Genomic DNA, 13584 nt, shown 5'->3' with positions numbered 1-13584 from the left:
ATGGAGCTGCCAGGGACACTCTTCTGGTCTGCAAGTTTTTGGTTGGCAGCGGTATTCACCATCTTCCGGGAAAAGTTAGGAGTGGAATTGCCAGGCCCTACGGTGGCTGAGTTCAGTGTAGCAGATACTGCTGTTTCCCAAACTAACTCTTCCAAACTCCACGTCATTCACATTATTTTAATAACTCAGTGAAGGCCAACCCAAAACTCTCCTGCAGGCTATACTCTGCCTGGGAGCTGCCAAGGTCAAAGTCTGACCTACATTTTTAGAGCCATATAAAGCTATGACAAACCTAGACAGCGTATTAAAAAGCAGAGACATCACTTTGCCAACAAAGGTCCTATAGCTTTTCCAGTAGTCATGTACGGATTTGAAAGTTGGACTATAAAGAAGGCTGAGTGCTGAAGAACTGATGTTTTCAAATTGTGCTGCTGGAGAAGTCCCTTGGACTGCAAGATCAAACCAGTCAATCCTAAAGGAAATCAACCCTGAATAGTCATTGGAAGAACTGATGCGGAAGTTGAAGTTCCAATACTTTGGCCATTTGATGCAAAGAGCTAACTCACTGGAAAAACCCTGATGTTGGGAAAGATCGAGGGCAGGAGGAGAAGGGGGCAACAGAGAATGAGATGGTTAGATAGCATCACCGACTCAACGGACAGGAGTTTGAGCAAACTCTGGGAGATAGCCGAGGACAGCTGAGCCTGGTGTGCTGTAGTCCATGGGGTTGCCAGGAGTCAGACACGACTTAGTGACTGAACAACAATTTAAGAATTTCACTAACAAATGGTCCAAGGTTACAAAGCAATGTAATAGCAGCATGCCTATTTGTGGGCAAGCTGCGTGCCTGTGTGCTAAGTCGCTTCAGTCGTGCCCGACTCTTTGCAACCCTATAGACTGACGCTTACTCCTTGGAAGAAAAGTTATGACCAACCTAGATAGCATATTGAAAAGCAGAGACATTACTTTGCCAACAAAGGTCCGTCTAGTCAAGGCTATGGTTTTTCCAGTGGTCATGTATGGATGTGAGAGTTGGACTGTGAAGAAGGCTGAGCACCGAAGAATTGATGCTTTTGAACTGTGGTGTTGGAGAAGACTCTTGAGAGTCCCTTGGACTGCAAGGAGATCCAACCAGTCCATTCTGAAGGAGATCAGCCCTGGGATTTCTTTGGAAGGAATGATGCTAAAGCTGAAACTCCAGTACTTTGGCCACCTCATGTGAAGAGTTGACTCATTGGAAAAGACTCTGATGCTGGGAGGGATTGGGGGCAGGAGGAGAAGGGGACAAGAGAGGATGAGATGGCTGGATGGCATCACCGACTCGATGGACGTGAGTTTGAGTGAACTCCGGGAGATGGTGATGGACAGGGAGGCCTGGCATGCTGCGATTCATGGGGTTGCAAAGAGTCAGACACGACTGAGCGACTGATCTGAACTGAACTGAGACCGTAGCCTGTCAGGCTCCTCTGTCCATAGGATTCTCCCGGCAAGAATACTGGAGGGGGTTGCCATTTCCTCCTCCAGGGGATCTTCCTGACTAAGGGATCGAACCCACCTCTCTTGAGTCTCCTGCATTGGCAGGCGTGTTCTTTACCAATAGTGCCACCTGGGAAGCCAGGTGGGCAAGTTTGTGGGCAAGTTCCTGGCCCCCAAACCTCAACGTCTTCATCTGTAAGATGGGGCAGTAATAGCATCTCTTACATTGAGTCGTGGGGTGGACTAAGTAAAATAAAGCCTGGAAAGCAGTCAGCAGAGTGCCTGGCTTATGAGTGTTTATTAGACACCAGTTAGAATTGCTGCAGCCACTGCAGAGAAAACCCAGGTTTTCTCACCCTGGGTCCATCACCTTTTATCAAAACCCATCCCAGTTGGTAAATCAGTTCAGTCTCTCAGTCATGTCCAACTCTTTGCAACTCCATGGACTGCAGCACACCAGGCTTCCCTGTCCATCATCAACTCTCAGAGGTCGGTAAATACGGACAGCTAAAGATAAACATCTGATTAGCACTGATGTTTCTTAATCCAAAACTCATACAGCTAAGTTGTATCAGCCCTCAGAAGATCAAGCCCTGTTAGACTCCTTCAAACCCTAAGAAATTGCATGTCTGGGTTCTGTGACACCACACTGGTTATAAAAGAGTTGTATTAAACATGTGTTCTCTCTATATAATTGTTCTTGAATTATGTATTAGTAGGCTGTTTCAACTTGTGGCTTTTCCAATTTTATGAAAGATACAGATGTTAAAGTTTTAAGATTTATAATTTGTATTAAAAGCAAAAACTTTAAAGGTATTCAATTTTATTGAAAGAGAGAGGAAGGAGGGAAGGGGTGGATGGACAGATGGATGAATGGAACAGAAGTATTCGCCCTGAGGGCATCTGGAACTCAAAAGTTCCAAGTCTAGTCAGTGGTGTCCTTCCACCGAAGGTTAATTTAATGTTGGGAACATGTCATTCTAGTTATGGTTTTGAAACTGTCACACGCACCATTAACCACTTTGTGGAGGTGTGAATTTTCCCAGGGCACCATTTTTGCCAAGGGAATGGATGGCCTGAGATGGGAAATTGGAAGCTGGAGGAGGCAATGTCCCATAAAACCCAGGCTTCATGACCATTGAGAAGATTAAGCTCCTGTACGCCTTATTGTTCATTTCAAGTAGTCTCAGGGGATACCTTTTAATCTCCAGGTAAAAGCTAGTGATTCAGAGGGTGATAACAAGCAATTGAGTTCCAAGTGGTCTAGAAATGAAACTCAGCCTGTCCCAGCGTCCTGTCTTCTTGCCTTTTTTCCCCTCTTTCATTTGAGGCATCTGATGAGGACTTAGTATAATTAAAGTGGTGGCAGGGGCCGGGAGATAAAAGAGCTATTTGAGAGACGGAATTTTTCCAACTTAGCTAAAAGGTCAATTAAATCCCAGACTAAGATATCAAATCATTAGCGCCTTCCTAATCCAGAGGTGGCTCAAATGTGCTAGGGAGTGTGAAGGACGGGGCAGGAGGACCCTGGGCTGGTGCTGACAGGGAGCCACGCTGGGAGTGCAAAGGGGGTCCGAGGGGTCAAGGTGAGGAAGGCAGCAGGAAACAGAAACGGGATACGTCAGTCTGAGGCCCTGGTGAACTTAGGTGCTGAGGCCAACTGAGCGAACTCAGCAACCCGAATGCACTTGAGGCCAGATCGTTCCCCTGTTTCTTTCTGTTAAAAGTTCCCCTCTGCATAAACTGGAGATGGCCACGGGCCTCCAAATCCTACTCCTTGCCTTCAACTGAGTGGTTGTATGAATAAACTCCTGAAATCACTTACCAGCTACAAAATCCTGGAAGCAGTACCAAGTTTCTCTGGGGCTCAGTTTCCTCATCTTTAAAATGGGAGCAAATAATAACCATCACCCCTTTCCTGCTTCCCAGGACAACTGTGGGAATGAAACGAATTATATCACAAGCGAAGTTCCTGATCTTAGGCAGAGCTCATCGGGCAGTCACCTCTCACCTTTAATCCTTCATCTGAATGGTGGGTGTACTTTGATTGCTTTAAACCCAGGATGGGCGGAATAACTTGGGAGAATAAAGGAGACCAGCTCTTCAGACTCATTCTTACAAATGAGGCTGGGTTCCCTCCCAACCTGAGTGATTTCTACATCTCCTACTCATGCTGACATGTGGCTGGCAGTAACAGAATAACTATGTGGGTTGCTGAAGTCTTGAACTCTTTCCATACCAATTAGCAAACAGTATCCCCCCTTCAATGCCCAAGTGCCCTCCATTCCAGCCTCCAAAATCCCTGCCCCCTTGAAATCTCCACAGTCTGGCAACTAAAAGGCTTGTCCTGCACAACTGGAGCCTCTAGGATTTACACTCAAGTCCATTCTGATTGGTCAGGGGAGGTGCTATATTGGGCAAGCCCATTCTGATTGGTCAGAGTACCGCTGCAGAGGTGTTGCCTTGGGCTCACCAATACTTGCAACAGGCATGAGGGCTTTACCATCCCCCACCAATATAGTAGAAGAAACGGAGGTGCCCAGAGGGGAGGTGACCAGCTCAGGGCCACTCTTTCAGTGAGTGGTAGAGCCAGGAGCTGCTGGGCTCCTGGAGATGAGGGGGGACCATACAGGGTGGTTGGTGGGGTGTGTTCAGTGGATCCGTGCCTTGCCCCCCATGGTGCACACCAAGCCGCACCTCTGCACTGAGACTGCCAGGTTTTGAATCTCAACTCTGTCACTTACATGTTGTGTCACCACAGGCAAGCGGTTTATGCCCTTTGGCTTCAATTTTCTTATATGTAACAAAGCAAAACAAAAAACAAAGCATTACAACCTCAGTACTACTGATCTGTGGAACCAGATCATTCTTGTGGGGCGGACTGTTCTGTGTACTGTAGGATGTCAGGCAGCACCCTTGGCCTTGACCCAAGGGATATCAGTAGCACCCCACCCCAACACAGTCAGGACCATCAAAAATGTCTCCAGAGAGTGCGTAATGTCCCTGTGGTGGCAAGTCATCCCCACTGAGAATCCCCATTTTATTAAGGCTGTTCTGAGGGTTAATGGTTTACAGAGAGGGCCTGACATACAGTCAGCCACTGTCATCACCAAGTTCATCAGTTAGAAATGGTTTTGCCTGCAAGTAACAGTGGCTGAAAATAACGTGACTTAACCTAGAGAGCAGCTTGGTTCACTTTCACATAAAAGGCCAAACGTCAGCAGTTCAGGGCTATGTGGTGGCTCTGCTCCTCTCCTCCATCTCTAACATTCAACCTTGTCCTCAGGAACCAAAGTGACAGCTACAGATAGCAGTATGAAAAAGGGATAAGGGAGAAGCAGAGGGCACAGGCCTGCCAGCCAGCTCTTAAAATAGATCCCCAGATGCTGCCAGGTTGGCCTTCCACTGACAGCCCATTGGCCAGAACTTGGTCACATGACCATAGCTAGCTGCAAGAGAGGCTGGGAAATGTAGTCTTTATTGAGCATAGCCATGTGCCCAGCTGACATGATATTACTGTGTAAGAGGAGAGAATTGGCTACACGAGGTCATGGAATCTCCTGAGCTCACTACCGTCAGGAAGCTGATTAAAGCCAAAGCCTGTCAGAGCCACCAGGCCATGAAGGTGATATAATGCTAGGAGCTAGGTCCAGTACTTTTAATAAACCACTAGATAAGAAATATTAGCAGAACACATACAAAAATAAAAGCACAGCCTACTCATCTCTAAAAAATCCTGGGAAATGCTGTGGGGCCAGCATCCTTTACCATCAACTCCCTCTCCTCCCCCCACCCAAACCTGCCCTCCATGTACTACTGTATGACTTTATGGTAAGTGGAAGGGAACAGGGGACACTGGAGCAGGAATCGGAGGGACTCCCTTTTCAATTCTGCTACCCAGATGCTACATAACTTCGATCAAGTCACCAACCAGGGCCAGGACTGGAGTCCTGAACATCAAAATGAGATATATTTGTGTACACACTTTTTTGTGAATGTCATAGCAGCACGAGCCAGTCAACAGAACTTGTGATGATGGAATGTTCTAGATCTGCACTGTCCAAGATGGCAGCCACTACATGTGCAACCAGGCGCTTGACATGAGCACATGCAATAGAGACACTGGGCTTCTGCTCGAGTTTACTGGACAGTGTGGCTCTGGAGCACCTGCTGCACGTGATGGAGCCCTTCACACCACTTCTTCTTAAGGACTTTCTACCTTGCAGGCTCCTCATGTTTTATCCTCTTCCCCTTATTTTGAGCTCTTAAAAAAAGCTGCCCACTACATCCATTAACATGGCTAATATTAAATTTTAAAAGTCAAAAACCAGAAAACAGCAAGTGTTGGTGAGGATATGGAGAAATGGGAACCCTTGTGCACTGCTGGAAATAATGTAAAATGTTGCAGCTGCTTTGGAAAACAGTAGGGAGGTTTCTCAAAAAATTAAACACGGAATTACTACATCATCCAGCAATTCCACATCTGGGTATATATCCAAAAGTACTGAAAATGAACTAATATTTACACACCCCTGTGTGTAGCGGCACTGTTCACAACAGCCAAAAGACCAACCTAAGTGTCCATCAATGGACAAATGAATAAGCAAAATGTGGCATATACATACATACATACATACAATGGAATATCATGCAGCCTTTAAAAAGGAAATTCTGACACATGCTGCAGCGTGGATGAACCTTGAAGACAATGTTTTAAGTGAAAGAAGCCAGATACAAAAGGACAAACACTATACAATTCCACTCACAAGAGGTACTCAGGGTAGTCAAATTCATAGAGACAGAAAGTCCAATGGTGGGTGCCAGTGGCTGGGGGAGGGCAGAGTGGGAGGTACCATTTCATGGGGACAGAGTTTCAGTTTCACAAGTGAAAAAAGTCTGGAGATGGATGGTGGTGATGGTCACACAATAATGTGAACATACTTGATTTTACAGAACGTAAAATTTTTTAAAACCACTTCTTAAATTCTTTAACACTTGAAAATGGTTCAAATAGTAAACTTTAGGATATGTATTTTTTTATCTATGTAATTGACAGATATATTTGTATTTATATAAAATTTTTAAAGAAACACTTCAAAGAACTCTGAAGTTCATCTGTACCATGAAAAAATGTATGGTAACAGACTGAGGTGGGAGACCCTCTGTGGGTGCAAGGAGGTCTGAGTCTCCACCATAAATGGTGCAAATCGAGGGGTTGAGGAAGACTTAGGGGGCTCCCCTGAAGCCCTTTTCCAGAAGAGCAGCCCTGCAGGGTGATGTAATCAACCACATTGAGCCCAGAGAGCTAAAAACAGGTGAACCATTTCAAGAACAGGGACCTTTTCCATCTCCTTCTTGGTGTCAGCAAGACTATCATCTGGGTCTTCATATTAAAAGAAAACACTAAAAGAAAAGATCACCCGGTCCTCAGAGTGATCTTGCCTGGGAATTGTGCTGGCCTGGAGATGCGGCTGGTCCACAGGCCACTAACATGGGCCAAGTCTGAATTGGACATTCAGACAGTTTTCTTTGGGATGTCAGGTATTGACTTTTTTTTTTAATTAGCTGTCAGCATTCAAAAATTACAGAAGTTTTGTGTTAAAATTCTATGTTCTGGCCAGTTGTGAATAAACAAGGAAGTCTGGCTATGTGGAGTCCATCCTCCCATGCGGCAGCAGGCAGCTGTTTCTGAGTGGTGGTGACCCCTTTGAACGGGACTCAGCTGCCCAAGTTCGCCACAGTCCCCAACACGCCTCCCATTCCCTTCCAGCCAATCCATGCTGGTGACCAGCTCTTTCTCCACCAGCAAGGCTTTATCATCTGTATAAACTGGCACAAGGAGTACAGACTCTAAGAATATCTTACATAGACAGGAAATGTACAGATAATCTAGGTTAAGTCCATTTCATAGACGGGGAAGCACAAAGAAGGTAAACAACTTGCCCAGATTTTAGAATCATCAGTGCACTCCATGGAAATGAGAAGTCAGGTCCCTCAGATCCCATTTCTAGCCATTCTCAGGGCTTTAAAAGACATGCATGTACATGCACACACCCACAAGGCCACTACCCTTGGCAATGTTTACTGATTGCTTGCCATGAACCCAGGAGGCACCTGGCAAGCCTCCATGCACGACACTGCTATGTTGGAGACACTACCCTTATCCCATTGAGGCGACAAGGGGACAGAGCCTTAGCTCGGGAAGTGACGCCTTCCACCTGAGTGATGCTGGGAGGAGGCCGAGCTGGGGTTTCTGCTTGGGCCTGTCCAATTACCCAATGCTTAATGCTTAACCACAACCACAAATTTTACCCCATTAAGCAACAGTTACCATCACATTCTCTAAAAATTACATCAACCCCAGGCGTTTAATAACTTTGAGCTGGGAAGACAATGGGGCTTGATGATTTTAAGTGCAAATGGAAATCTGGCTTCCCCACATACACAAGGATTGGAATCAGGCTGCTGGGTACTCATTCAGTGGCCTCATTATGGTGCTGTCACCATCGACCGATTCCATAACTAAGAGTCTACGTTCCACCCAAGGCAATAGCAAGTCTTCTGCGTAATTTCTGGTCACTTAAGCATCCCCAGTGACACCATGGGATTATTTTTATTTCTAAATACATCTGCAAATGGTTGTTTCTCAACCTCATATCAATGCATCATGCATAGAAAAAGCTAGATTCAAAAAGAGGCTCACTGAATGCTTTCTATTGGAATGAATATATTTTTGTACTGAACCAGCCCCAAAGGAATAGTGGACCTAAAAACCATAGAAACTTTAAACTTGGGGTCAAATTCCTGTTCTGGTCTTCTATGAAGCTGTGTGACCCTGGGCCAGGTGCTCAGCCTCTCTGGGTCTTGACATCCTTATCCGTGAGAACGGAGTGATGCAATCATATCCGAGACCTCCCAAATCACATAAGACTTAACTACGCTGTGAAAGTTAGTAAATTATAAAGCATCGTGCAACGTGTCAGCTACATTTTTGTCAAGCAGGAAGTGTGCGCCAGCAGTATTCGACAATTTGGACCTCTTGCTTTTTAAATTTACGTTTATTCTGTCTCAAGTTCAAATGCTTTTCCTTAAATAATTAATATCTCTGCATACTTTAATCTTCAAAGCTCTCAACACCTGCAGCTGGAGTAAGATGGTACAACTGAAAGCAATTAAATTCTTACCACAGAGAAATGAAATTCTATGCTCATGGCTTGGAGAATAGATCCTGATGGTATCAAAGTGGTTGCTGACCCTCTGGGAAGACTTCCAGGAGACAGAGAGGACACGGGGTTCAAGACTTAAGGCAGAGCCATTCCTCTGCCCTTTAGCCTCTTGGGCATCCCTGGACTGTTGGAGCTAGGACTCTGAACGCACCTGGGCCAGGTCTGCAGGAAAAGTCACCAGGTCCTCTGCACCTATCAGTCAGCTGTCATCCTTACTTTTACCCATTAAAAAAAAAAAACAAAAAAAACTCCCTTTTAAATCACAAAAAATACACTTGCAAATTAATTTTGCTATATTATGTTTCCAAGGATGAAACAGTATAGAAGGGTGCTTAAGGGCATGGACTCTGATGTCAGACCCTCAAGCCCCTGACTGCTGTGTGGCCTCAGACAAGTTGCTTAACCTCTCTGAGCTTCTGCTGCCATATTTGTAAAAAGACAGTATGAAAAGCCCTCATCTCGAAGCTGCTGTTGGGGCTAACTGAAGTCACAAAAGAGTGTGCAACAAGCCTTCTAGCATATGATGAAAAATGTGTCGGAAAGGATCCAGAAATAGTCACAAGAAAGTAAGAACAGTGATTCTTTGTTAAGAGGAGAATGTGCACTTGGCTTCCTTGTACACAGTCGTAAATTTTGTAGGAGTATGTGAAAACAACACATGCTCATTCTAGAAAATTTAGAAAACATGGAAAATTTTTTGAAATAAAATAAATATTATTTTCGGCAATGCCAGCACCGCATTTCTAGGGAAGAGATGGTGGGTCTTAATAAATACTCTTATTGTCAGCCAGGTAAACCCTACATGGAGTGCAGAAAAATGACCAAAATGTGTCCTTTTCTTTGGATTCCGGTCATGGCTCCCAGGTGGCTCAGTGATAAGGAATCTGCCTGCCAATGTAGGAGACGTGGCTTTGATCCCTGGGTCAAAAAGATCTCTGGGAGTAGGAAATGGCAACCCATTCCAGCACTCTTGCCTGGAAAATTCCAATGCACAGAGGAGCTTGGCTGTTGCAGAGGAGGTTGCAGTCCATGGAGCTGCAAAGAGTTGGACATGATGAAGCATGCAGGCACATGGCTCCCAAGCACACGCCCAGGAGCTCAGGGGTCAGGAAATGTCTCCAACTCCACTTAATTCCTCTGTTTATCCATCCAACCAATGCCATTGTACGGCCATTCCATGCCAGTCCTTATGCCGGGAACAAAACTGACAAACTTCCAGCTCCAACCCAACTTTACCCTCTGCGACAGAGCAAGACACAATCTTAGCACATCAGACCCAGGCCAGCCCTGCTCCCGAGACCCAGACTGCCGGGGGGTCTGTGTGTCACGTTGACTGGATAAGTGGACCATCACCCCGCTCCGCAGCGCTGTCTGCCCAACCAGACTTGCTCTAAATACACAACTGATAGTTCTGTCTGTCCTTCCTATTTATCTAGCTAGGAAGGGTATTGGGCACAAAAGGCAAAATTTCTGCTGACAGCAAAGCCAGTCAAAGAAACATTTCTTTTTAGGATAACAAATGTTTTTGTGTTCCAGCAGAGAACAATGCTTCTGCAGTGTTTTGTTTTTTTTTAATCAGGTCAATTATTTTATTGCTTTTAGCTTCTCAACCTTGCCCAACTGAGTGCTTGTTCTAGAATATTGAAGATCCCCGGGACAGCACAGTTTTCTAGTGACCTTCTCACTCCCCTCTAAGGAAATCACTGCCCTAGATTTTCAAAATCTCCAGGAAGGCAGAATATGTCTGGAGCAAACAGCTCTTAAAAGGCATGAGAGCAAATTATGAGATTTTTTCCCTAGCGATAACACACACACACACTTAAACATAAGATGCTGTTGTGAGGACATCAGAAGCAATCAAGACCCAGTTATTTTCTTTTTTAAACTTTCTCTGTGATTCTATAATTTGCCTTTTTTGTACAACTGCATAACCTTTGATCAGTTATCTTTTTTATAAAGTTACTAGCAATAATACCACTAAGAATACTTTTGAACCTTGACTGCTTATTTTATGCTGGATACATGTATTGTCTTATCTAATCCTACAATAGTCCTGCATCCAAATTCCTGACCCACAGAATCCATGATTCATTCCTATGCATAATAAAGTGTTCTTGGGGGTTGGGGGACAAATAAATTGGGGGACCAGGACTGACATATACACACTACTACATATAAAATAGATAAGTAATTAGAAGCTACCGTATATTATAGTTGTTAATTGTTAATGTGTAATGGGTAAATGCTGGTTCATTATACAACTGCTTATGTTTGCATATTGGAATTTTTATGGGTTTAAGTTTTTTCATAAAAAAAGGTAAACATCTGAGGGGAAAAAGAAAACCTACTGTAGAGCATAAGGAACTCTATCCAATATTCTGTAATGATCTGTATGGAAAAAGAATCTAAGAAACAGCGGATATATGTATATGAATAGCTGTTTCACTTTGCGGTACACCTGAACTAACCCAACGTTGTAAATCAACTACACTCCAGTAAGAATTAATCTAAAAAAACTAAGTGCTCATTATCTTATGACACTAAGTTTGAGATGGTTTGTTTCATGGCAATGGAGTCCTGGAACAAAATTTGGTAACTGGAAATACAGATCAACCTAAACAAACTTTGAGCTGAGATCTGGGCTACTCCGCTTGCATCAAGGCAGCACAAAACCAAAAATTCCCTAAAGGTCCCAACAGCTCCCTGGGCCTACCATGCCTGGGGCTCTGGCAGGCAAGTTTGGCTAGGAAAGGGCATCAAAACATAACTTTCGATAAGTTTTTTAAAAAGGCTTTTGTAGCAATATAGAATGAACACGTATAGAAAACCTATTGTGTTCATTAACAAGGGGACTGTGAAGCACATCCATGAAGTACCTGAGGACCTAGTGTTTACAGGTACCTAAGAGCATCGAGATAAGATTGCTGGGTGAGAAACAAAACCAGTGAGCCTTCTGCAGGGCAAGGCAACCACGTCCTCGTGGGTTTCTTTGCTAGCAGAGAGAAATCATATTCATCTCTACCAGACACAAATTTGCCGGTTAGAATGTTCACTTCAGAATCTGGACCCTAATGAATAGTAATAAGAAAGTCGAACAAAGGCAAGGTTCCTTAGAGAATTAAATATAAATAACTCCCGGGCTGGCCTGTTGGTCGAGGCTGTGGTGTGATATTGAAAGGACTCAGAGGCATCCATCTGCCTGTCTCTCAAGCTTTTCGTCATCTTCCTACTGAGAGTCCTGGGAGCACCTTGCCACCATGACCTCACATCGCCATTTGTCCTTGGAACACTGGGACTCCCTCCTCTAAAACTGCTCCTATCCTGACATCCTGAACTTGGACGTGAGTTTTTGCCTTCCCTCTGCCACTGTCCTCCCAGAGACCTTGGGCTCCCAGTCCTTCTCCTAGGCCCCAAGTTCTCCCCCAACTCCCCTGTTCAACTAGAACCTTCTGGCCCCCAAGGCTCCTGGACCCTCAAGGTTCTCATACACCAACTAAAATATCCACAGTTGTGAAAACAAAGCCTCCAAATCATGAGGAAAAGACAATTGCTATGAATATAGATTTTGATGCTTAACATTTGTATCTGCTCACTGACCAGTCACACCCAAAATATTTCAGCACATCAACCCCAGTCTGTCAGGGTGGAGTGGAGGGAAGGTGGGAGGGGAGGCTGGAGAAGGAGGGGATATATGTATACTTACAGCTGATTCACGTCACTGTACAGCAGAAACCAACAGAAGACTGTAAAGCAATTATCCATTTTTTTAAAAAATGAATAAAGTAAAAAGCCAAAACAAACCAACCAACCTGAGTCTTTCTTGTCCATTTTGAAGACGCCTATCTGAATCACGTACAGAGCACACCAAGGAGTCAGACCCATCCTAAAATCAACAAGCTCCTTCCTGTCAAAATATTGCCAAACCACAATAATGGTTTTGCACAAAGCAAAGAATATCTTTGATGTGGGGCGGGGTTGGGCACACTTCAGAAGCTGGAGTTTCCAGGAGAGGAGGCCTCCTAAGGTCAGACCACCAGACCGTGGGCCTGCTTCTCTCCCTCCCTGTGCCCACCCTGGAGGCTCCCAACTGCCAACAGGGGCCTCCTGGGCTCCCAGTTCTCAGCTCCTGCCATTGGCATTTTCACCCCTGCAGCATGACGCTGGGGAGAACGCACCACGCGCTGTGGACCCGACCAAAACTCCAGCCCATTCCCCTCTGCATAGCTACCTGGCTGTCCTGCCAGGTACCCAAGAGCCCAGTGGGTACCAGGCAGAGCTCCCCAACCACAGAGGGTGGAGAGCTGGCCTGTCAAATAAAGGGTGCAACGGGGAGCAAGAAGTTGGGGGGCCTCACAGGCAACTCCCGACCCCGTCTAGCAGAGACCCTTCTCACTTCAGAGTGGGAGAGAGAGCCCGCTTGGCCTGTGACCCCCGAACAAACCTGGAACAGCATCTTTCTCTGTGGAGGCTTTGGAGCACGCGTCTTAGGGGCAGCTATGCAAGTTCCAATGTTCCCGGGGGGTTGGGGGTGCAGGAGAGGCCCTCTAAGACTCCCCCCTTCACCCCTTTACAGGACGTAACCTGCGGCCTGACGATGGGCGGCGACCCCCGAGGTCCTTTTGTTGGCCAAGCCACACAGACTCGGCCAGGCTGCTTGTTGTTCAGAATCCCCGGGGAACTCCGTAAGGGCCTCTGTCCCCATACAATGCCCTCGGGGGCCGGGGGGTGGTCCTCAGGCTCTCCCGGGGGTTCTCTTGGCAGGAGGAAAATCTGGCCATGACCCCGTGACCAGGCAGGGAGTTCACAGTTCCAGCCCGCTTCCGCTCCCTTCAAGGCCAATCCCCACTCACTTCCGGCTTCTTATCCGGGAACTTTCCCTCGA

General features: G+C 45.7%; 1 protein-coding gene across 6 annotated transcripts in view; it reads right to left on the bottom strand.

Moving 5' to 3' along the window:
* The window catches only part of WFDC1 (WAP four-disulfide core domain 1), an 84030-nt gene extending 70694 nt beyond the window's left edge, over positions 1 to 13336 (bottom strand). For 5 of the 6 annotated variants that reach the window (XM_019978932.2, XM_019978933.2, XM_070770390.1 and 2 more), the window contains exon 1: positions 12406 to 12479. In XM_019978932.2, the coding sequence (XP_019834491.2) occupies positions 12406 to 12464 (59 nt within the window). In that variant the 5' untranslated portion in view covers positions 12465 to 12479. Of the gene's footprint in view, positions 1 to 12405; positions 12480 to 13143 lie in introns of those variants that run through there. The other variant, XM_070770393.1, reaches the window with a different exon arrangement.
* Between the last annotated feature and the right edge of the window lie 248 nt (positions 13337 to 13584).

Source organism: Bos indicus, chromosome 18 (genome assembly GCF_029378745.1).
Source record: "Bos indicus isolate NIAB-ARS_2022 breed Sahiwal x Tharparkar chromosome 18, NIAB-ARS_B.indTharparkar_mat_pri_1.0, whole genome shotgun sequence".
Classification (NCBI taxonomy): Eukaryota; Metazoa; Chordata; class Mammalia; order Artiodactyla; family Bovidae; genus Bos; species Bos indicus.
This window is presented reverse-complemented; position numbering and strand designations above follow the sequence as displayed.